We start from the raw sequence: 26200 nt of genomic DNA, 5'->3' as shown, positions 1-26200 counted from the left end.
AAAAAGCTTGAACTTTAAAGTATCTTTTAAAAGCTTTTTAAACAAATATTTAAAAATTTAAATTTACTTCTGTGGGCCTTTAGCAGCCTGGTATGTGTTCTTGCAGTGGAGTGGTTCTTCTGGAGCAAGTCTCTGCAGTTAGAATTACAGGACAACTACTAAATTCCTTCTTCCTCAAGAAACAAACCCATTTCCTCTTTGTTTAATTTATAGTCTAAGCTCAGAATGTTTCTTCAAATGGTTCTCACTTGCTCCCTGTGCATATTTTTAGCCCAATAACTGGCATGAAAATCAGCTTCACATTTTTCATGTTTCAAGAGTCCAGAGAATTTTGATGTAAGAAGTATTTTATTCTACATTGCTTAGAGTGCTTGAAGGAACTATTTTCTGCAGGAAAAAAACACTTGCCGAAGTGTGCTCTTGTGCCAAAGACCTTCACTTCCCAAGTCCAGATGTTTACCTCCCTCAGAGAAAAATCTCCCTGATGGTTATCAAAGCACTGTAAATTCACATTGCTTTTCCATGTAAGTAAGCTTTGCTAAACCACATTCTCTGTGCATCTCAGCATTGCAATTCTATGAAAGGATCAGCTTTCTTACTGTGAGTTTGGACCAAAAATAGGCATGAGGAAGTATTTTTGTAAACGTGCTCTAATTCATCCAAAGGCATTATTCTCTAAGACCTAGTGAGCAAGATCTAACAGGAATGACCTGATTTCACTCCTTGTTCAATATCATCCTTTTTCTTTCTGGTAACATTTTTTCCTGCCTTACTGCTTCAGTAGATCTCTGCTTGTGGTGGCATTTCATCCCTTCTGACATCCAAAAGTTAAACACATGATCTGCAAACCTCCTCAGAGCAAGGTGTTTCACAGTAGGTTGGGCTGCCAGGGAAAGCACCTGAGCACAAATCGAAATGAGCATTGCAGCAGTTCCACACCTTGGGCCAAAACACAGAGTTATTCAAATGACCAGGGAACAAATGTTCCTCAGGACCACTTCAGGAAAGACACTCACGTTAGAACACACACCTCCTCTGCTTCAGAGCAGAATAAAGTGGCTCATTTCAACAGACACCTCACATTTTAACAGAGTGCCTCAACAGACACAGAACCTGGAGGTCACCGCTCAGGGATGCAGTAATGTGGGTACCAGGGCAGCAGCTGTTCTCAGATGTGGGAAGTGAGGTGTGGGGGAGCTTCTTTTTTGTGCCCATCCCTGCCTGTGCTGTGGTGCCAGACAATGCTGTGCTGAGGCATGAAGCAGTGTGGAGTCTGTTTTCCTTCATGGATCTGAAAAGTTTGTCCATTGGCACCGCTCTGCACAAGGTGTCAGGGGTCATCAATGGGTTTTACAGACCTAAACCCCAAATGTATCCAAAGGAAACGCAGCACACTGCTAACCTCAGTGAAAAGTCAACACCCTTCTTTTTCATCATGTCAGTGACACAAAATTGTTTTTGCAAGAAGGAAGCTGGAGAAGGTGAGTGGCAGAGTGAAGCTGTCACGTCCGTGGTTAAAGGCTGGCTAACCCTCCTTTGCCTACAGCTTTCTCCATTGCATCCCTCGTGATCTTCCACAGGCACCTGTCCAGCCGCAGCCTGCTGAGTGTTGCCTCTTCCCATGTGCTTCTGCCCTGTGAGCGCAGCATTCCCCAGGGGAGCGGTTTCTAGTGCCTGTCTGCAGTGGCTGTGTTTCTCTCCCGCTAGCGGCCGAGCTCCCGGCTGCTGCAGGCGGAGGTGCCTCCGGAGCAGGGCTGGCTGTGCTGCTCCGCAGCCCGACCTGCATCCTGCTCGCTCAGTCGCTGCAACAGATGGGCGTGATTAATGGATTATTTACCTTTTGCTGCCTGATTATTATTTTTCTGCCTCTAACCTTTTCACTTTTACAAATATATTTTGACTTTGAAATTCTGGGGATTCCACTTATAACCTTTATGTTTATTGGTGAAGTAGCTATTATTAGACTGTTTTTCCCCTTCTTTCTAATTCTGGAGTTTAATTATATTTTTCCTTCTGCCTTTTCGTACAGGTGCAGTAATTAAATGGCATTAAATCTGTTTCATGATCATTAAGTAGGCTCTTTATTGTCCTTTTTGTATATATTTTAAAGTTGTAAATAAGTAACCTTTCTAGTGAATCTGTTTGGTATAACTTTGCCGTATCACTGAGATAGTGATGCTATGGTTGTGCACAAAAATGTCATGAGTCAGGTAAGGTCCCTGTCCCTTCCCAACCATCAGCACAGAGAGGTCAGAGTGACAAGAGGACCACTCTGTTTGAGAGTGTAGCTCAAGACTTGCAGCTGGGATGAGCAAAGGGGAAGAGAGGAGACAAAAGAGGGAGAGATTTCACTTGGCTCGTTGGACCACCATTCTCAATGCCCTGGTGGCATATGTGGGTGCCTCCAGCCCTGAAGGTAGCAGAGCTACCTAAAAGCAGAGCACTGAGGGAGTCTTATTTTTCCCCTGCCTTTTCTTTCCTTTCTCTTGCTCTGTTGTGGCTGTTCTCTCTTCTCTCTGTAAAAAACAACCTGAATTGTGCTGAACCTTAAATAATAAATGTAGCTACTTAAAGTCCTGACAACTGTTCAGGTACAAGTTTGTTTTTAAACTTAGGCCTGTAAGCCCAGGGTACTTGGACAAGACCTCTGACATTTTCTGTGGGTATGGGGTTTTTTCATAGTTTCTGAAGTACTACTGATAGGAGAATGTAGTGTGACCTTTTATTTAAACACTATTTAAGGGGTGAAACACTATATTGATGCAGTGTGCATAATTTCAGAAAGGCTGAATTAATCAGCTTTATGTGTTTGCTGTGCAGGAACGGAAATAGAACACACACTTTAAAATACCGTAATGGGAGAAAATGGAATAGAAATGTCCCAAAGGTGACTAGGGCAAGGAGCAGGGTGGAAGAAGAGGGGCTTCTTGATAGCATAACTCCATGGTGTTAGAGCTCTTTTCCAGCTAAAGCTGAAAATTTATTCTCATGATTACATGAGAGGAAAAATGTACTCATCTTTTGGGGCACATATTCAGGTTTTAAAATTTTCTGGTAAGAATCCACATAGAATGACAAGCATGACCTGAATAAACTTTGCCTCTGCCTGAATTGCCTCCTTATGCCATGAAAGATAAAGCTGCCAGACTTTTTTATTATGTGGATTTCTTTGGTGACCATGTTGCTTCTGAGGCCATACTGGGTAATTTGATGGAAGAAACAGCTCAAGTGCAAGAGCAGTTGTCTGGGACATCACCAAGTCAGCTGAATGCTGTAAATCAATCTTTCTTTTCTTTATAATATTGTTATTGTTCTGCTGTAGGGTGTGTGGCGCTAAGGTTGGTACCCATCTTTGATGCTTCTCTTTGTCACTGCACTTTAGGAAGAGCAGTGTAAGTACTTTACATGTCTCCTCTTGAGTGCCCAGCCTCCCACCTGCTGCTGGGCCTGGCCCAAAGAAATCCTCCATCAGAAAAGGATGAGTAAAGGACAGCCTTGGGACCAGCAGATTTTGCTGTGCAGCTGAGCCCATGGCATGTTTGTCTCTGACTTTTGTGCCCACCACGGTGCTGGAGCTTCTTCACTCCCTCCACAACACCCAGCATCTGCAGGGAGCAAAGTTATGCTGGAGAGGACTGGTTATACTGGCAAGGACTGGTCATACCGGTGAGGACTCACACTTGTGCTAGTGCTGCCTGTCTTCTTTACATTGTGGTTCTATCGCCTACTGGAAAGTGCAGTCAGTGAGAGCACAGTTTTAGAACCACCCCTGTCACTTCACAGGGAAGGCATGACAGTATTCAAGGAGAAATGAGGTCATTTTCTACCCTGGGTACAGTTTTCTTTCCCTTAAATGTTTCAAAGAACAGGAAAAAAACCTCTTTGTATGTCAGAGCATTCCCAGTGCTCTGACAGCAGGAGGACAGTTGTGTAAAACTACGGCAGGTAATGATGCATAAAATAAGCATATCAAAGCTGCAAGGTTTTTTTATGATTTTCATTTTTGAGTCTACCTGAACAAGGCATTTTATGAGTTTTCTGATGATGATGATGGGGCTGACCTGATGCTGCAGGTAGCACACAACACTTAGGTGCTGGGTTATGCAGCACTTGAGTATCTAGATAAGACATGATGAATAAATATGGATAGGGCTCATCTTTTCCTCCACATCCCGCAGCTTACCCCCACCAGAGATACTTGCTATTTATTGAATGATGCAAGTCCACAGGCAGCAAGGCTGTCCCCTTGGCCTCCTCAGACCTCTGCAGAGCTGGACAGAATGTGACAGGACTGCTTACAAATGCCTTCACTCTTTTTATATTAAAACAGTAAGTCAATGTATTAGATTGCTTCCTTAGTAAAATCATTAAAAACAATGTTTCACCATAGAGACTTCATTAAAGTAGTGGGTGTATGAAAAAATTTAATGCAACTTTGTTTAATAAGGTCAGGAATCCCTGTTTGGTTTTACCTCGTTTTTATCTTCGGGCATTTTGCTAAAGCCTAATATCAACCTGTATGAAGCTGATGCAAGACTGGAGGGGAAAAGTCATCAAAGCCAGGCAGAGGGAGCGCCCCAGGCAGGGCCCAGTCTGCACTGCCCCAAAAGCCACACTCAGCCAGAAAGACACGGAAGAACAAGGTGTGGGCAAGTAAGAGAAGGTGGCCAGGGACCAACAGAAGCCTGGGGACAGAGCAGCCTGGCAGCCCCTGAGAGCTGGAGGAGTGTGGCTCATTCCTACGGCAGTGAGAAGGGGCTGGGTGGAGGGAACTCTGCAATTTAGGAAGTCATTCAAGTTTGTTCTGCGTTGACCAAAGTCAGCCTGACTTGACAAGACACAAAGCAGGGAATTTGCTTGCAATCTTCTAAAACTTTCTCACTACTCAACTCCTGAGCTTTCTCCATTTTAAAATTGTTCTAGGTCATGATTTCATGAGGCCTGGCTTTTGGATTCAGAGCCCTCTTTGTGCTTTTAAGGGCACTTGCTTTGGAAAAAAGCCCTGTCAGGTCTTCTTTTTGGCTGCCTTCAAATCTTGTCATGGCATGGCTTCAATCAAGAAAATCTTCCCCTTTTCCACAGGGAGGAAAATTATCAGCACAAGTGATTATTTGTATGAAACACTACACACTCTTGTGATTTGATATCAGGCAGATGGGAAAACCAAAAGCGCAGGGTATTGAGGCATTGATAATTAACAGCAGCTTAACAAGAGACTCCTCCCTCCTTTGGGATTGAGATTTCTTTAGTTTGTAGTTTTTAGTTTTGACCATCTGTGCTGGTTTTGGATAGGATGGAGTTGATTTTCTTCACAGTGGCTGGTATGGGGCTATGTTTTGGATTTGTGCTGCACAAAGGGTTGATAATATAGAGATGTTTTTGTTATTTCTGAACAGGGCTTACACAGGGCTGTGTGGGGCTTGGCTGCTGGTGGGGTTAAACCATGACACCAGCACAGTTGTATGGCCATTCACATTACAGAATGAGCAACTGAGAATTACTCCTGACACACTGACTGAATTATCTGGAGGGGATATACTGAGTGGCTGTTATCCAGAACAAGAGATTTCAGGAAGGTTTTGAAGCAGGAACACTAAAACTTCTGCTTGACAAATCAGTGTGTCACAAAAGGCCACAGAGATGCTTTGAAATGAGCTATGACAACTTAAAACCTAAAGTTGGATCAAAAACGGACAGAAATGAAAACCTTCTTTTCCTTTGCAAATACAAATCCCCAGTGAACGACATCTTTTAAAAAAGCAGATACAAATCCATCCTGTACTCCTCCCTCCCCATCTTCAACTGCTTGTGATTCAAGTAGAAAACCCCTACTTCTGTCACACTGGGAGCTTTCTGCTATGACACTGCAGAGTAACCTTGTATGTTAGAGGGACTAAAGGGATTGAAACATCTTTGCATGCCGTCTGTGACTTTCAAACAGATATAAAGAACTTGCTTTTTATTTGAATATACTTCTCTAGGTTAGAGAGGCACAAAGTACATAATCTTGAAGCTGTCACCAGTAACTTGCTAATTTTTAGAAATTCCTTGCTTATTTAGTCTTTCTGTAATATTTGAAAAAAACCCCAAAACTAAAACCAAAATAAACAACAACAAAAACCCAAACAAACAAACAAAAAACACAAAGAACCCCACCCCCCAAAAAACAAACTAAACCATTTATTCAAGACAAATGTACCTTTTAGCCTTTTACCTTTCTTTAACAGAGAGCATTTTGGATATTTAAACAATACATGCCTCTGGCAAAGACATGCCAAGAAGACACTTGGACCCTCGCCAGTGTGGTTTCAAGCTTGCCAACCCTGGTTTAAAACAAGACAAGTAACGTGACACAGGGTGACCCTGCATCAAGTTGGGCTTGAACAATGCCATCTCCAAAGAACCCAACTAGTCTAGATTGTTCCAGGATTTAACATGCAAAGAGATGGTCAGGTCCCACTCAATGCAAATACCATGTTCACAAGATGGTTACAGGACAATATCTTCAGGGGGTTATTGGCAGTTATAGGCATTGGTAATGATGTTCATGACTGCTATTGGATTTTTAGGCACCGTAATCAGCCTTGTTATCTACTGAAAACCTGCCATGTGTTCAGCCATCAGCTTTCTTCTGGCAGCCCTGGCCTCTCTGACCCCTATGCTGTCCTGCAGCTACAGCTGTTGCAATGAACCCGACCTCTGGGACTCATTTCTGCCTAAACTCGGCTATACTCTATTGATTATTTGTCTTGGAAGGAGTTGCCATCTGGATGATTAGCATGGACCATTTTCTAACCACTGTCTAGAGGCAAAACTAGATGAAATCCCAATGTGCTGGAGTCACAGCTGGATTTGGGGCTTAATGCTTTCTGCGTTACCTTTCCATGGATGGATGGATGGATGGATGGATGGATGGATGGATGGATGGATGGATGGGGAAATGCAAACCAGGGTTCTCCAGGGTGAATTTCCTGCTAGCTAATAAAATCATGCTTGTTCTGTTAATTTTTCATTCCTTCCAGTATCATGCTGCACTCAACATTTGCATCCCAAACACCCTCTGGAAGAGCATCCTGAGCACCCATCAATGTTCCCACAGCCTTCACTTCATTCAAAGGAATAAACTTCACCTGATAGGGCTGTAGAAAACTTGTCAAGTGATCACAGACTTGAACTTCAAAACAAGAGCCTTTTCCTGAAGCTCTGACTGTTGGATTTTTGCCCCTCTGGATCCCAGTTAAGCCGTGCACACAACCTGATCTCAGCATCCAGGAGGTGCCTGCAGCACTGCCAGTGCACGGTGCCACTGTGGTGGTTCTGGTCCCTCTTGCTGGAACTGGGGAGCAGCTGGTGCTTTGGCCCTGAAGCCAGGGCCATTAGGCCTGAGGAGGAAGATGAGGAACACCAACACCGCTGCCTTCTGCACAGTATGTAACCACCAGCCTCACTTCCACATGAGAGGGACCTGACCCCTCTGTCAGTCACCCTGATGAATCCTCTATTTATCCATAGATAATCTTTTCCCTTCACTTGGATGATCACATTCCAGAGTTTATGTATCTATGAATCCATGACAAATATAATTAAAAGATTTTATTTTATTAAAAATCAACATATTTATACATTTGTACATTCCACATACTGCTATGTATGTTCACCAATATAACCACTAAGTCCAAAAGCCTTAACAGTACAAACTTCCATCTGAACAAATTTACTGCAGGGGAACTTCAATTTTGAAATCAATCATACGTTACAGAATGTTATTAACTTTTCTTCTTTTCCCTTAAAAAGTAGCAGCACATTTAATTACCAGTGTTCACAAGGCATAAGCCCCAAAGTGTTGTACAGCAAGAGAAAAATTAATTAGCTAATATAGGCAATAGGAAGAGAGCTCACAATGAAAATGTATTAGTTGCTGCCTGTTATGAACAGCAGGATGTTAATAAAACACTTAGAGCCATGCTGAATAGAGATTGCAGCAAACCAGGAAGAGTTATAAAATAAAAAATTACTCTTGATAGAACTGTATAAACCAAAATATTTTTAATGTTCAGGACAGGAGTCCTGCGAAGAACAGATGTTGTTATAAAGACTCAGCAGTCAGGATAATGCTTGTGTGTTTAAACATGTAATAAAGTTCTCAGAAAACATACACACACTCCCTCCCCACAACCACCTTTCCACAGCTCACATTAGTAGGGCTTCATGTGGTTGGGTAATAAAGTGACATTTTATTGAAGACAGATCTGCTCAGGAGTCCCCAAAACCTCTCAAGATTTGTACCCATGTCAGTTAAGTGCTAGAAGAGTGACATTAATCAGGCAACAAAGACTGGAAAGTTTCTGGAGATTGGGAGCAAGGGGAGCAAAGAAGAAGTTCCCATTGTGTAACCTGGACTCCTGTGCACACCTGAGCCACCTCAGTATGGGCTGCCTCAACAAGTCAGTTCATAGGTATCTGTGGTGTGCTCTGTGTAACAAACCCCAAATGCTTATTTTCTCCTGGCTTTGACAATATTACAAGAATACTGATCTCAATGTGACAATTATACAAAAGAAATGAAGATGTAACTGAATTCTTATGAATATACAGCCAAATCTTATTTTGAACAGAGTGAGAGATTCTGAGCAATTTTTTTTTTTATTTTCCCTCTTACTGACTTAAAGAGAGAAAAATAGCATATGATGACATACACATTATAGGTAATTTTTACATGAGGAAGCATGGAGATATGAAAGTGCAGAAGAAAGTTTAACAAGTGCTTTTTGTATGTACCATCATCTGTAGCAGTGGATGGCTAAAAAACAGAGCTGCAATATTTCAGTAACTGGAGGTTACACGTTAGAAAAACATGTCTTGGTATCTGCAGAGGCATCAGTGTGAGAGACTAATCTCGTTTATTATGTCCTGAATCACAGACAGAGCGTCACATTTAAAAAAAAAAACCTGTACTACTGTTTTAGTTTTCACACATACAAAGTTGGAGGATTTTCATTGGAAAAAGTGAGAGAGATGAATTTCAAATTATTTAGCAACAGCTAAATTAAGGATAAATATTCTGGCAGAATCTCCACTCTCCAAGGGCAGGTCTTAGACACCACACTCCCTAATTGGAGATAAAAAGATCACATCAAGCTTTAACTCCCAAAAAGCATTTAATTTCCAAACTAGAAGAACAGTCAGAGAAATATTCCTCTTTCCTGCCTCTCCTCCTTCAAATATGCAGTCAGCAATTAATACCCAAATATGGTTCTTTCCCTGTTCACTCTCTCCATGCTGCTGCAGCCATAACTTAGCACAGAAGCAGTGCTGGCCCAGAATTTCAGAAAAACCAAGAATCATCAAACTGAGAGTGCCAAAACAAAAGAAGGAACAAACTCAGGCTCCCCAGAATGAAGCTCTCTTACCCAAGGAGTGCTCAGTTGTCCCGCCTAAAGAAATTTGAATGCAGACCTTCTGTAAATTTCCTGGTGACAAAGAGCAGAACACACACAGCACTCTGATGGGGGCTGACATCTCTGGTTGAGAATTATCCCAGTTGCTCATGTGCTGGATACACACAGGAAGAGCATCATCCACCTGTCACCTCCATGCTGAGCTCTTGCTCTGCCTCAGCCTCACACTTCTCTGCTTATTCCTTTAGTCACTGTGGGATTTCCATATTAATTGATTCAAATGAGTTCTGGCGTAAAACTTAACAAATCTGAATCCAATATCAAATTTTCCAGTCTACATTTTGGGGGGACTGGGCTTAAAAGAACTAGATGCCCCCAGCTTAAATATTAATTACACTTTTGATTGCAAAAATGCTAGCTTGCATTATCCTGATTTCTGTATTTGTTCTGTATGTACAATTATTGGTTTTTCTGCATTTTAGCCAAAGTACATACCTGCAAAAAGATACTATTAATAAAGAATTGTTTAATCTTTTATAGACATACATTTTCATGCAACTTCATGAGAACTTTCCTGAGGTCTGGAATTATATGATCTTTATTCCATTGCAGCAGTAGTTCATCATTACTAAGTGGCTAGAATTACTCTAAATCATGGAGAGGGGTTTTTGCTTTAGTACCTCCTTACTAAATAGATAAAAAGAGCATACTTAAGATGCTGGCAGCAAAAGAAAGTATTTCTTAAGAAATGCATGCTAGTGTACACAAAAGGTTTATAGGGTTTTTGTAAAAATCACTTCCACTCTTATCAGCAAGTATTTTGAGGACAGGGGACTACAAATATTTCTACACCATTACTGTCAGTTGTACATACAGTGTTCAAAACCCATGACTACAAGAGAGTATCTGATTCAACAGAGAATCTCAATAGAGAATCTGCTTATATCAGTGCCACAGCACAATCATTCATGCCAGAATTGAGTCAGAAATGCCCATATCTGACTTCTTTTGAAGCACCTCTCACTAAATGTGGCTTACACGTCTTCTACAGCTCTGGGACCCACAATACAAGAAAGATGTTGAACTGTTGGAATGAGTCAAGAGCAAGGCCTCAGTGATGATGACAAGGCTGGAGCACCTCTCCCATGAAGACAGGCTGAGAGAGCTGGGGCTGTTCAGCCTGGAGAGAAGGCTCTTGGAAGACCTTACAGCACCTTCCAGAAACTGAAGGGAACGAGCAAGGGAGCTGAAGAGCTGACTTTGTACAGATGCATGTAGTGATAGGGCAAAAGGGAACAGCCTTAAGTTGAACGAGTACAAGTTTAGATCAGATATCAGGAAGAAATTCTTTACTGTGAGGGTGAAGCACAGGCACGGGTTGCTCAGGGAAAAGAGCAACCTATAGGAGGATGTGTGCAGCCTATCCTTGGAAGTGTTCAAGGCCAGGTTGGATGAGGCTTTGAAGAACCTGTTCCAGTGGGAGGTGGCTTGGAATAGATGTTCTTTAAGTTCCCTTTCACCCCAGAAGTTTCTGTGAGAAGAGATGGGCATCTTTTCCCTGGATGAGATGTGGCTGGCCATTTTTGGAGGCAGCACTGTACATAGAAGCCAGCCTTTCTGTACAAGGAGGCTGCATGTGGACAACACTCTAAAGCACATGGTGTGACTCTAGGGGGTCCTGTGTGGGGCCAGGACCTGGACTCAATAATCCTGATACATCCCTTCCAACTCAGCTTATTCTGTGATTCTAGAAAGGACCAAGCAGACACTCCATTTTGCTGAAAGCCTCTACTGCTTTGGAATTCTGAAACAGGGACCAGTCAACTAACTCAACTGCAGGGTGGTCAGTAAGCCTGGTACTTTTTAGAGGTTTAGAGAATTAAAAGAAATACTTTCACGTTGCAGTACTTAACTTTTATTTAAAGTTGTCATTTTTTTAACTTCTCTTGGGGAAAACTGCATCTTTTAAATCAACTGCTTTAAAATGGTTAAACGGCAATGTGAATACATATGAGGCCAGTTAAGTAAGGGGTTTGTGTTATTTATTTGAAAAATTTTAGTTTACCAAATATTTAGTAGAATATAAAAAACCCAGTACTCCTGTAGTGCATTTTTGTAGATTTCTTACAATTTTATGCTTTCTCTCTGTGGTTTTGATTGCACCAAGTCATCCATAAGCACTAAAACCTATTTTTGTGGAGTTCCAACCTGCCTAAGTTATGTTATAGCAAACACTTAGCACACAATCTGTACACTTATGTATCAGCTACATCTTAATCCTCCAAATAAATGCTAGAATGATTAGATCAATTTATTCAATTGTATGTACAGCATATTTGCATATTAATAAATAAATCAATATTAAAGCCAGGGCCTCTTCCCCCATATAAAAGTGACTACAGTCTAACCAGACAATGTTTCTTCTTTTTTTCTTCCAAGCTCACCTGTGTAATTGAGGCTATTGGTTTCCACTTAGTACATTACAGTAACTGCAGGAGCAGAAACCTAACAGAGCAGTGCTTACATTTAAATTCCATATAGCCAGTGGAAGGGAGGGAGGTACTAAAAAGTGCATAAAAAAGCCAACATTTTGTAGAGTAAAGAAACTGAAGTTGATAATGTGATCCTGGGGAAGATAATCCAGCCCAAAGGAAGACATGCTGCAGCAAGCACTATAATCGATGCACATCTCTGTCTTCATAGTAAGCTGCATGATGCCAATCTTGTCCCATCACTCTTCAAGACTTCCAACTCCAACAGATGCCATCTTCCCCTCCACAAATTTATCAACACCACAGTCAGTGCAAAGTGACAATTCCTAAAATAACTATTTGCCTTCAATCTGTAACATTCATCCTCACTGTGAAGAAAAGGCTCCTTTTCTCTTAGGTGTTTACTTCTATTCACAGAAGAGCCCATTATTTGCACCTCTCCATGTCTGGTAGTGAATTTTCTATCTACATTCATTAGAAATCAAAAAGATAAGTAGCAGTATTTCATATTTAGTGGAAATCTTCCCATTAACCCAAAAACTAGCTGTCCATCTTGATTTATACTTAAAGTAGCTGCACTTTTTTCTTTCCAGCCCACTTTCAATGGGGGTATAAGTCATGGGAACTGTGGGAATATTTCAAGTCTGATTGCTGGAGCTGGGAGAGTGATGAGTCACATTGGAATTGAGATGTCTGTTTGCAGCACAGTGCGTGTGGGCCATACTCCCATTTGGGTATCTTACAAACACAGGCTCGCAGAAAGGATTTTGGCACACCTGACACACCATTTTGTCTGAAAGAAGAATCGGGGCTCCTTTTTGTTTAACCTAAAGAGAGGGGGAAAAAATTCCAAATGTGAATCTAACAAGAAAGGGAGGGAAATGATGAAGCATAATTGCAACTGTACCAAATGGATAAAACAAAAACAATTTTAAGAATCTCCTGTGAACTCTAAGCAACACTACCCTAGATAGGAATAGAAGAAATCTTCACAACTGAATCTACCATTAACAAAACCTACTAAAAAGTTTCAACTAACACTAAGTGCTGGATAATTTTTTAAGCAAATTTTGACAGGTGACACTGTAAAAAAATTGAATTGGAAATTCTGACACTCCCTCCTAGTGAAAGAAATGCTAACTCACACTTGTTAAAGTTTCTGCAAGGACTCTGTTAATCTGCAAATCCCAGATTCATTTCATATTCAGCACAGAAGCTACCAAGGTTATTCCTATTTCAAGGCCCCTACTTTGTCTTTCGTTTTACAGAGAAAACATACAATTAATTTTGAATCTAGTAGTCATGGCAAAATAAAACCCTAAAAAATGCCAAGGACATGAAGACAGCTTTTGTGCTAATTCTTCAAACTTTTTTGGATTACTGTATATCAAAGGACTCAACTGTAAAGCTTCAAAGTGCTTTTACTTAAAAGGACCCCAGTAACCTACCTTCTCGTGCTTGTAGATTAAGTTTTCAGCTTGTGCTAACCCAAGTGCCACCTGAGTCATTCTTTTTGTGTGAATGCTTTGTCTCACTGCTCCAGCCAGGAATGGGGAAAGGAGCTGCACTGACCAGCTGTCAGGCACCACCTGCAAAACTAGACCCGCATCAAATTCTGTAGCATGGTTATTCAAGAGATCCACAGCAGCCATGACAAGCGCACAATCCGAAGTGCCTGGAGTTAAATACACTGACAGCAGCATATGGAAAAGCCTCCGCCTGTACTGCACGTCTCTGTTCTCAGAGTTCCACACACAGTATTCTTCAGCAGCATGGAAGTCCTTCAGCTCATGGACAAGGATATGCAAAGCCTTCTCATGTTCTTCTAGTTTCCCATATAAAATTGCACTTTCCATATGAAGGTCTGTGCCCTGGATTTTGTCTGTTAAATGAGAAACAAGGCAGTATTTGCTCAGTGGAGGTGAAAACTGCTCCCTCTCCCAGTGAACTATAGGGAAGGCAGATGCTTGGAAGCACAGGAATGCTCAGATGTATGGAAAAACATCTCTAACAAAACAACACCACAAAATATGGGACAAAGAAATTATTAAATAACAAGTGATAAACCACTGTCACTAACACCTTTTAAATTCCAGCAGACACTGCTACCATGTACAATAAACTGTAAGATGAAGCTGCAATATTTTTAACCTCTGCTTCTCCCATTATAGGAGGTCACAGAATAAACTCCAAAAGAGACAATAAAAATCAAATAGCACTTCCCTTTAAGGAAAGGACACTACAAACCCTTAATCCAGTTTAAAGTTTAAGTGTCAGCAATAGGCAGGTATTCATCTGGCATTTCAAAATAAAGTAGAAAATAATCTAATTACTATAAAGGTGATAAAGATTTGGCATAGGCCTATGTAAAATGCATGGAAATACAATGTTTTTCTCACCAAAATGTTTTGGTTATCAGGGAGGAACACACTAGCTTGCATTGATCTCACTTTCATGTAACGTAAGAATTGTCATGTAAGAAATCCTTTATTTTGCAGCACATGGATTTCAAGAGAATAATCCATTTGGTAACTCTTGCCCTGAAAGATTTGTTTAAAAACTGACAAAAAGATGAAAAAGAACAAGAGTTTCAATGACTGTGCTCTACTTGTACATTATCTATCATATACCATTTTGCTGCCTGAAAAGGCAAGGAAACATTAAACTTCAGTAAATTATTTTAGTTGCTACTCAGCAATTTTTATTTCCCCATACACTAGATTTTTTTTCCACTGAATTTCAAAAAATCATTTCACATCTTTCAGTTCAATAACAAGTCACTTCCCTTTCATCCACTATTCCATCACTCTTCAGCCATAATCCTCCATACCAGAGAAAATGTAAAGACTTGGCTTGCTTAAATTGCACTTTATGTTTGCATTCCAGTGGATGAAACATTAAAAATTAACCATTATAAGCATTGACAAAAGAAAGTATTTCACTCAACTGTTGCCATATACCAACAATAACATGTACATTGCACTTTTCACTTTAAAAGGTGCTCATATTATTATTTAACATGAAGCCCAGAGTGAGTTTCAGGGTTGTGGGTAACAAACAAGTCCTTGGTAATTAGATTCCTCCAAGTTTCACTTCTGTTCACTAGGAGCAGGCTGCTGAAAAAATAAAGTTGTAGGTCTTTCATTTGCAAAAGGTTGTCATGTCATGTTATGTCATGCAAAAGTTCCATGCTCATCATTAAAAAGAAGGTGACTATTTTGAAGGTATCTTGTCTCTAGCACAGTGCCAAATGTACCATTGGAGCTATGGAGACCAAGGACAACACCAACACATATGCTTTCTAAATTAACCTGTGCCTGTTAGAAATGCAGCTTATCAAACAAACACAGAAACTTGAGATCTTGTAGTTTTCTATCCTTGAAAGGAGTGTTATTTTGTGTCCAGCTGGAAATCACATACAGAATTTGTAACAGACAACACACAACCTACCTAAAATAAAGCGAATTCTATAAAGATCAGATTTCTGAAGCAGACTGCGCAGTTTCAACAGCAGTTCAGTTGTTTCTGTACAATTATCTGTGGTCACAGATTTTAGCTGAAGTATTGCCTCCAAGTACAAGACAGCTAGATGAGTATGATACTTTTCTTTCTACAGATGAATAGAACAAAGTTAGCTCAGTTTACAAAGACGATCTCTTGTCCCCAGTGATAACAGTGATGAATGTTTACTTAATCACAGAAATTAATTTGAATTAATCATAAAGTTTTTTGTCCATACAGATAGATAACTTTTTTCAGAGCAGCCTCAAAAATTGTAACATTGTAAATACAGGATTTCTCATATTCAGGCACGTTCTTTGACGTTTTCTATTTCTGCAGTAAAATTTGACAAAGCCACCAGAGGTAAAAAAGTACTCTGATGGCACAGTGCTTTTTTTGTTATCCATTATCCAATATTCATTAAAACAAGCTGATGATCTGACTGTTTTAAACATTCTCACTAAATCATTCACAATAATCTGGTAATTTTTAAAAGTCAAATTGATTTATAACCCAGCCTTTACTAGCAGGTACATTTTATCATCAAATATTTTCACTAATATTCTACAAGGCACTTTGTTTAACTCAAAAAGTTTGTTTGGAAATATCCATGACATCAGAGACAAGTGTATTCAGCAGTCATAGTGTGTAGCACCTGCAACACCATGAAGGGGAAACCACTGGGTGTGCATTTGAAGAATGTGAATTAGTGCACTGACCATCAGTTCTCCAGAGTTCTTTTAGTGTTCATTTCCTTAATTTACTTCTAGTGAGTGGTGCGTGGTTTAATGGGATTGTTAATTGTTCAAATTTCTCCAGAAAGACAGAATAAAACATTCTTATTTGTAAAACACTGAACCAGCAATTTTAATATATTGCTGCCACAGTGCAATAGGATCATCAGTTGCTCAACTTGTTGATGATTTTCTATAATCTTACCAGAAGAAGGTTTGAGCCTCATCAATGAAACAGAAAAGTATGCAATAACCAGATGTAAAAAAAAACACCACTAAGTCTGAGGGGACATAAGCAATTGTCTTGCTAACACAAACACTGAAAAATTCAAAATAATGAAGGTGTACACCCCTCATCTTTTATTTTAGTCTTAAAAACACTCATATCTCTCTGAGTGTACTCAAATGTACTCTAAGTACATTTGAAAGACTTCATATTATGCCTGTTTCTTCCAGACATTGACCATTTTCAGGCTTGTTGATCATAATCTGCATCCTGAGTCCTATGCATACTTTTAGCATTCTCACAGAACTCACCTGTATTTTTCTTTCCAGTACTAGATGTTCTAGATATTTGACACGTGCTTTAGGATATTTGTTAAGGCAACTGATGATATCATCTGGATTAATGTTGTTTTTCTCCTGTTCTTCCAAAGGCCTTTTAGTGAAAATCTGTACACCAACCTAGAAAGAGTTAATTGCATTTAGGAACTCAATGGCAACCACTTAAATAAATATTTTAAATTAGAAAGGAACAGCACTATTGTTGGTACATTATTCAGGAAGATAAACACAAAACCCTGCTCAACACCACAGGATTACACTACTCTGCGCTTATCATGATCTCACTCGCTCTCATCTACACTACCTCAATTTGTAGTCTGTACATTGTCCAGCCAATAAACCTTGGCTTGGGCATAACTTCCACAAAAAATATTGAATGGATTTGCAGAACAGAACAAGAGACTTCAGCCTTTGCAACAGGAAAGCTAGAATTAGAGGCCAGAATGTTCTAAGCCTTTTCACATGTGATGATACTTGCGAAGCAAGAGACTTACACAATTACCAAACCAAAAGCTTAGAAATCTACTACTGCACAAAATAGCTATGCTTAAATTAATATAAATCCAGCAGTGACAAGTTCCAACAGCACAGACTGTCTGATAAAGCATCAAACATCGCACAAGTTTTTTTTTTAAATTTTGGCAGATTAAGTTAATTCTTGTAGCGATTAAATTTTGTCTTGAATGGAGGCTATTTGTTCCATGTCCTGGTGCACACAGATACCCCCCACTTTAAAATAAGAAGCAGCAGCAACAGCTAACTTGCCAGAGGTTTTATTTATTTTAAGATTTGAAAATTATCTTACTCAATATGAAGAAAACAGAAGACATGCTGTATTTTTCATGCCCTGAGCTTTGTTTTCAGAATAAAAAGAGGCAATTATCACTAGCATTTGCTAATAGAGGGATGAATTGAGAAACCTGCAAGTTTTCTTAAGCTGATCACTATTTAACTGGCATTAAGTATTCTGCAAAAGGTCCAATCACCTATCAAAAAAAATCAACATTAAGGAAAACCCAAACACCACTGCAGGGAAATACCGATGTTCTGTGAAAAGTCTATCAATCACAAACCTCTTCATTTTTTTGTAAAATCCATTCAGAGTACTTCCACACTAGGTCTTGGTCTGAGCAGAACGTAAGGAAGTCAACTATGTACTCATAGAGATCTGAACGTGTAGAATCTTGAATGTCTCCATCAACTATTTTCACCCATAACTGTAATAAAAACACACAGATTAAAGTGCTTAGAACATGTACTAGCTCTTCCAGCTCAAAATTTATGTGAGTTACTAGAAGACTTAATATAAGTCTTGAAGAATTAGAGTTGACAGGATCACCAATTGCAAGGAACATCTTTGGTTGCTCACTTTTGCCATCACACCCTTCTCTTGCAGCTGCCCTATTCACTCAATTCAGACCCCATATCATGTGGGCTCTCATTCTGCAAGTGCCTAAAGGAGGTACACTAATCACAGAGAAAGCTTTTATCAAAAATCCTTTTCTCCAATGTATGGTATACTTTTCATGTGCTCTGTGTGTGCAAAATTAAAAGCAAATTATACAAGCAATTTAGAAGAAAAACTGGTTTTCTGCTTTTCTTTTATTTTGACTGAAGAACTACAAGTACCATGTGATATTATTTTTATATACATTATAATTGGAATTAAAATGTGCCACAACTAGCAAACCAGCTTAGCAATAAACCTTGCTTTTTGCAGCATCAAAATTCTTCCAAGATTTCCTGCAAATGACAAATGTGGTTTTGTTGCCCTTACCTGTTTCCTTCTCAGGCCATTATTACTATTTATATAAGTGATCTGAAGGCGTCTGATTAGGTTACTGTGATTAATGTGTTCAAAAAGACACGAAATAAGGCAGACTTAAAGAATACTGGATATGATCTGAGACATATCAAGAGCATTCTGATTTCTCTAGATGAAGTTCTGAAGACAGGAAGGAAAGAATTTTTTATTCTGCAGTGCACAGGCCACTCCTAGCATTAGTGACATCAGATGGAAGGTCCCCAAAGGGATTACTAACCCATCTGAAACCCACAGGTCTTGCAGAATGTGTTCACTCGTCACCACCAGGAAAGGACAAACTCTCAGCTGCTGTCAGCATCTGCCATGGGATTACAATGCTCTTTTACTGTGTGTATACTGATCAATCAGCACAGGGCATACTCCTTGACTCCCATAAATATCTTTTAAAGTGATTCCTTGATTATTTTAGACTTTTGTCCATCTTTGAGGAGTATAAACATGTTCTGGTAGGTACCATTTTGCTTTAGAAAAATCTCACACAAGCATCTAAATAGCTGTCAACTTCAGTAAGCTCTACAGACTTTTCAAATCCAGCATATTAATTTATTCAAGGAAGTCTTAGCATAAGTTTCAAGTTTCTCATACACACACACATCACAACTTTTCAAACAGATAAATTAAGACCTTAGATTTTTATCTCATAGCTAAAAGATTTTGGAATCGTTTACAGATGACACTAAAAGCTTTATTCTAACCTGAAGTGCTGCAGCATCTTGACCATTGTAGTGATACAGGAGACCAAGTGCAAAATACCTGTAAGACAGAAAAAATAATACTAAAATTGCTAGAACTTTTCCACTAATTTCATTATCAATTGATTAGCACAGAGAACAAATAACAGCTTACAATGACATGTACATGGCCATGCCTACACTTGAAGTCCCTGTAGGCTGTTTTTATGAATCAAAGGAGTAATGTTCAGCCTTAAAAGTGTCTCCATCACTGCTGTCCCCAGGACAGTTTGTAGATAATAGATCCAACTTACAGAAAGTATGTGCCCAATTAGAGATGTTTCCCATGCCATTCTTTCAATCCTATGTACAGACATAACATGCCTCCAAGTAACTATTCCTCCAATAGTTCATCAGCTGTCATCAAATCATATTTTATTTTGCGTTTACTTGAAACTCTGTTTTATTATTGGAAACTTTTTTCTTTACTGTGGCATGGAGTCAGGTCAGGCAAAGAAGAGCTTTGTACAGTGCAACTACAGAGTGGTTTTTGTGTACTCTAAGAAAAAAACAGCCAAGCTCTGTAGTGGTTGTCCTCACAGAACAATGGTCTAACATTCATTCAATTCACACTTGCAAGAGTATGCCATGCAAATCACACTTAACAAAAGGTCTTAACAAAACACCTGAAATAAATGAAATCACCCCAAATATAACCACAATTGAAGACTCTTCCTCACCACTATAGTTGCTACTACTGCACCAGACAGTTTAAAGCTAAAGAAAATGAAAACCAAAATAGAAATACTACCTAGGGCTGGAGATTGTATTTTACACATTTACTATCTAGTGTTTCCTGCTTAATGAGAGTCAATTCTCTGCCTGCTGGCATTTCTGGTTTGAAGTAATTTGCAGTCATCTTAAGTCAATCAGTCTTTGGTCAATCAGTGGAACACAGAAAGCTTGCAATTCAGAAGAGCTCTTTCCCTGAATAAGCAACTACAATTTTAAAGCCACTAACTGGTTAATAGCATTTACCTAAGGTAATGCAGGCTTTAAGGCATCTTTTCATTCTGTCTGTGTATAGCTACTGCAGCCATTCCACTCTCCCATTATCACAAGGGCAAGCAATCCACTTTTTTCTCCCAAACTTGTACCAGTTCTTTACTTTTGTGTTGGATACAGAAACTTTCATGGAGAATTTTGCATTTACCAGGATAAGACAGAATGCATTTCCTTTACCTTAAGACTGTCAAGTAATAGCTTCTCACCGACATTTTTGCATGCTAACAATGTTAATTCATACTGAGATGTCTTCTGGACAAGTGTAAGCACAGGAACTACAAGTATTCAAACACATTGTTCTAGAAGCTAAGAGCATCTAAGGCAATTTTCTCTCCGGTCTAGAAGGTGCAATAATAAAAAAAAAAATCACTTACTTTTTGTGTTTTTCCAGCCAGGCAGCACTATCTGTTAAAAGACAGAAGTTCTCTGAAACCAGGAGATCCAGCAGGCTCTCATGATTTGCCTCTGCATACAGTTTGAGCAAAGCTGTGTCAATATCCTCCTTGTAGCCATTTGCAACCTCAGTGCTACGGACTTCGTTCAAGTAACTCATGAGGAATCGTTTGCATTTTGTCATTTTCTCCTGGTCCCCTTGGGTCAGCTGGTTCAGGTCCGCGTACTCGTGCAGAGGGGGATGAGACCGGATAAATGAAGAGGAAGTAGGCAACAGGAAGGGGTACAGAGAGATCAGCTCCCGGACATCAAGCTGGCCGCTTCTGCAATTACAGTGTCAAACTAGATGAAGCAAAAAGAAAGAAAAAGTATACATAGGCACAAAAAAAAAATATGTGTGCTCACATATGCTTAGAGTCACCACACTAACATGTAGTCAGTTTTTGTAATATTTTTTTGCTATATCTTTATCATTCTTCTTCCTCCTCTAGACTTCGAAAGCTCTGAGAATTTAGAGACTAGTCAGTCTTTTGCTTTTGACCTTTCACAGCTGTTCTCTGGCATACACAAAAATCAGTTGAACTGCCCTATAGCAGTTCCAGGACTGCTCTAGACTTTATCCATACATTATGGGAGCTAGCCTTCTCATGGCAGAAAGTAAACCAAAAACAAACAAACAAAAACTTTAAAAAATGGCAAAAGTGAACCCTTTCAGGCAAGCCACAAAGACTGTATCAGTGCAATTCTGGAGAAAACAGCAACTTCCTGTACAAAACTAAAGCTTTCAGAACCTGTTTGCATGATGAAAATATTCTCCCCAACCCTGAAAAGCACCAGATTCCTCATTTGGCTCTCTTACAGAGATTCTGTAAGCAAACCACAGATACTGATTATGCATCCATTTTACCATTAAGTCTGTTGTACAGGCAGAGGCCTTGGGTGGCCTCCATGGAGGCTCCTCTGGAGTGGCTTTTCCACTTCCGGTGTGAGGACATGCTATACTTTTGTTCAGCAGCAAGTTGTAACATAGATATGGCACACAAAACATTTTTCTTTCAGCCTAGATTGAAATTCCTTAAGTTTTTTAGGAATTCATATTGTGAGAGAATATATTTTTTTTTTCCAAACAATCTCTAATTTTCACAGATAGAGTGAATCCTATTCCAGACCTTGCTTTAGAAGAACAGCAAGACATCAGGATATTTTATTTCACTGTCAAAGTTTTTATTCAGAATTCACATTTAAAAATTAACATTCCTGAAGTGCAGGAAATACTGCTGCTGAAAAAAAAAATCAAAATAATCTTGACAGCTCTCTAGAAGAAACCTGTTTAGTTATTTTGTTGCAAAAAAACTTTTTAAAAATAATTCTGATCTAGCAGGTGATCAGCAAACTCAAATACTTTCTCTTCACAACTTAATAGGAATGAATTCCAAAAATAAACAAATGATAACACAGAAGTAGAAAAGCAGCAGATTTCTACAGGCAATAAAGTGTGAAAGATCATCATAAACAGGCTCATCCTTTCACTACAGACATGCCCAGCATCGTTCGCTTCTTGCCAGAGACACAATTCCAAAACCACCCAGGAAATGTGAACTAGTAGGAACCATGACAATCCCCATTTACAACTTTTAAATATTTTTAAACTAGAATCCCTATTTTAGAACTTCTCTTTCAAGTTAATACAAGTCCTCTGGCTACAAAAATCTACACCAGGAGAAATAAATTCTGGAAGACAGCAGCAACACCAAATTTAAAAGCAGCATCCTCTCTTCCAGATCCTAGTGACTGCAAAGCACAGAAATAGCAACACAGACAATAGAGAAGAACTACAACAGACAAAAATGGGAAGCCTTCCCATGAGGAGAGGCTTGAACAGCAGATTTTCCCAATTCATGCAGGGATCTCTTACAGCGTAAAACCCACCTCCACACTAGAAAGACCCACTTCTAACTAAGGGTAAAGCATTCAGGTCTACTTCACAGATTTCTGCAGCTGAAGTTTCTTTTAATCCCTCTTTTGGGATTTGGCTTTGAAATTCTTAGATCTACATTATGATAAGAGACAGAATAACCAAGAAGTAGCAAGTTCTTGTCAGTGGCATGACCTGATGGTTCCAAGAATATTTGAGTTTTCAGTATGAACTTATTACAGTAACCTAACTGCAGTTTTAACTACTGCAACTACTCTGAAATTTCAAGTTCTGAGGATCACCAGATGTAATATATTATATGAGAAGCATTACACTAGAAAATTAACCCTATTTGAAGAAAGAGGATATTTCTTTTCCCTCCAATCCAAATGAATCTTCCCTGATTTATTTTAGAACTAAAGCCAACCCATAATTTGACTAATATCCACAGGCTGCTCAAAATTTGTTCAGAAAAAAGAAGTTTGAATAAATCTGGAGAAATTCAAATATAAACATCAATTCCCCTTCTAGCTATGTTGTCAAGTATCTGGAGATGACCCTAAGCTTGCGTTGGAGACTATGACCACTGAAATGGATGAAGTTAAAAAATGCTATATTTAATATGCCATTTTTAATAAGTTTTAAAACATTTTTCAACTTCAACAGTAGCTTCTGAGTCCTTTAATCTTACCATCCAAGTTTTCCTACATGAGGAAGTAGCTAGCTACCTTACCTCTGACTTCACAGATTCTGGCCTCAATGATGATCTGTTTCCAAAAGGAGAATCCACTTTCAACTTTGGCTAGCCCAAAGCTTAGGCTTTGTGAATCACCTGTGGTTATCTCAAGCTGAACTGTACAGTTTTGTTCTCCTCACAACAGTGGTAAGCAGTAATCAAACAGCCTCCTTAAAAGTACCACATCCTCCATGAGCTTCTTCAGAAAAATACCAAATACTAAACAGTGACCCCACCTGCACAAATGGCTAACATTCAGCTCAAGGCTTATGGCTCTTGGGATTTGTAGATGTCTTCTGGATCCTTCCATCACATCTGGACAAAACCCTTTTAGAGTAGCTACAAAGGAACTCATGTCTTTTGAAAAACATGTCTGGAGCCTTCAGCTTCTAGCATCTCAAGCTCAGCAAAATACAGATAGGAACTTAACACACAGCAGAAAATAAACTCTTGAGACATGAGTGCTGTGAGGCAACTTCCCTTTGAGCAATTCTGCATTAATTCTCTTTGGGCTTTATATATAGAAACAATGGAACAGGAAGAATCTACAAGTCTTCAGGAAACTTAGGTATTCAGATCCTCCTATCTACAGATAGCAGAGATGCCAAAGAAGCCTACAGTGTTAGCTGTTTTGCCTAAATCCCATTGGCGGTACTGGAAGCTTATATTCTTGAATCATATTCAAGATACAAATCCTACATCACTTTTTATTTCTCCAGGTACAACTACCAGGAATTTTTTTAAACCTTTTCAGTGTAGGAGAAATTTATACCTAAATTCTCTCTACAGGTTTTCCAAGGTGAGAAATACTGTGTAAGGAGTTCATATTTTTATCTGTTAAAAAGAGCAAAGTTCAGTAAACACTGAAGAGAACTGTTTTCCCTATGACAGCTGCCAAACATCTCAGTAAGGCATGGAAAATTCAGCAAATGACCTCCTAAAAAGCACTGTTTGGTATAACTCTAATGATAGCAACATGAAATAGCATAACTATAAATCACAACTACATAATACAATCACAATTCTGTTATTGCTTACAACAGCATTTGTCAGACCAAAGACGCCCTACTGCTACTTCTGACTCAGTTTTAAGATTAATGGTTCTAGCTGAAGAAAATTATCCTCCTTTTGTTGAACTATGAGTTTCAATAAAGCTACCACATTCTTCCTTTTTGTCAACCTTCTTCAGTATTCAGAAGCACCAGCATTAACCACAAGGAACATGGCAAATTACTTCTCTTAAAAGTTCCAGTCTTTAAGAACTATGAATTTAAACATAAGATATAACTGTTTCTTGACAAGGTTATGCAAGAAGGGTAACAATACAAGAAAATGAAGACTTTTAATCCAATATAATTCCTCCTGCTAAGCTGTAACTGTCAGATATTTTCCAAGTAGTGAGACAATCTCACTTCATATTTAGCCAGAAGCAGGCCCATATATCACACCAAGATCTCTGAGGTACTGCTGCTACCCTGTTTCACTGTTTAAATCCCTCTTTTCACAGATGGGTACCAAATTTCCCTTTGACATTAAGACTGAAGCGATTTCTAAGACAAGAATGAAACATCTGCAGAGCAACACACTGGGATGGGAGGAAGTGTTTTCACAGACTGCCACTATCTTTCCCATTTTGCCTGTGAGCATCAGTAAGTTTAAAATGAACAAGATTGATTGAGATTGTATTGGGGCACACCCAGCTGTTACTCTAAATCAGTGCGCTCATCAGGGATGAAAATCAAGGAACCTGACTACAAGAAGTTTTTTTCAGAGTCACCGAAACAGTCTGCTTAGCTTATGTATGGCTGGACAGAAGAAAAGCATATAAACTTATTCTGGCTTTCTTCCCTGCGCAGACATCAGCAATTCATTCATCAGCAGAACTATTGCTCTGCTTTGGAGTTGCAGCTTTTAGAGGAAGGGAACACCCTGGGATGCTGACTCAGCTGCAAAATTTTTGGTTGGACAGCACACTTTCTCATGAATCATGTTTGTTTCAATAGAGGAGCTCCCACAATCCTATTCATTAAAGCTTATTTGTCAGATGGACTGATAGTTAGATGGAGATGCATAAGCAATCTTGGCTCCTTCCACAAGGTGGTAGAACCACTCACAGGATACATTTCTCTCTTTTCACTGCTCTTAAAATATTCTTAACTATGTACCACATGTACTTCTGCTTCAGATACACAACCCAGGGGTCAGATACACAACTGTCTGAAAGATTGTAAGGGTGGAAAAAGACTGCAAGTTGCTCACTAATGACAATTACTAGGTGATACACAAAGTGGTTATGGCCAGAACAAATTATCACTAAATGCTGTTCAGGCCTTTCCTGTCATTACCTCATCTTCACTCAGTGTACACTGCTCATTTAAGCCCAGTGTCTCCCATTATACTGGTGAGCAGGAGGCAAAATGGCAAAGTCCCTCATCAATAGCAACATTCCTCAAAGCTTTACCTTCCTCAATGCATTTCCATAAATCCAAGGACAACTTCTTTCTTACACTGTAAACACACTTACAATATACTGAAAGTGTCTAACCTTAATCCTATTCCATAGACTCTAAACAGATTTAAAGCAGTTAAAACCAAATTTCAACAGATAACGAGGAGAGTTATTTTATGTGGTCAGCATGCATTCCACTAACTACAGACAGTGCCGCATCATGGAATGAGGCATGGCTACCAGAAATGAAATTATCAGGTAGAACAAAGATAACAAGCAGCATTTTCTGAATGAAAGTGGAATATCAAGGTCAATTTACAAGTGACTGCTGAAATGGCTAAATCGGCAAGGTTAGTACAAAACTTCAAGAACAAATTTGTCTTCTGGAAAAGGTCTAGCAGAACAAGTGTTAAAGAAAATTCACTATCATCATCCTCATAAAAATTAGTACAACTGT

General features: G+C 39.3%; 1 protein-coding gene across 3 annotated transcripts in view; it reads right to left on the bottom strand.

The window, feature by feature from the left end:
• Positions 1-11293: 11293 nt before the first annotated feature.
• The window catches only part of TGFBRAP1 (transforming growth factor beta receptor associated protein 1), a 32786-nt gene continuing 17879 nt past the window's right edge, over positions 11294-26200 (bottom strand). For all 3 annotated transcript variants that reach the window (XM_058841340.1, XM_058841333.1, XM_058841348.1), the window contains 7 exons: positions 20625-20966; positions 19210-19267; positions 17763-17906; positions 16663-16809; positions 15341-15500; positions 13339-13772; positions 11294-12717 (listed from right to left, as the gene is read on the bottom strand). In XM_058841340.1, coding sequence (XP_058697323.1) covers positions 12529-12717; positions 13339-13772; positions 15341-15500; positions 16663-16809; positions 17763-17906; positions 19210-19267; positions 20625-20966 — 1474 coding nt within the window. In that variant the 3' untranslated portion in view covers positions 11294-12528. The remainder of the gene's footprint in view (positions 12718-13338; positions 13773-15340; positions 15501-16662; positions 16810-17762; positions 17907-19209; positions 19268-20624; positions 20967-26200) is intronic.

Source organism: Poecile atricapillus, chromosome 1, assembly GCF_030490865.1.
Source record: "Poecile atricapillus isolate bPoeAtr1 chromosome 1, bPoeAtr1.hap1, whole genome shotgun sequence".
In the NCBI taxonomy this organism is placed as follows: Eukaryota; Metazoa; Chordata; class Aves; order Passeriformes; family Paridae; genus Poecile; species Poecile atricapillus.
The sequence above is the reverse complement of the archived record's forward strand: the minus strand, read 5'-3'. Positions and strand labels throughout refer to the sequence as shown.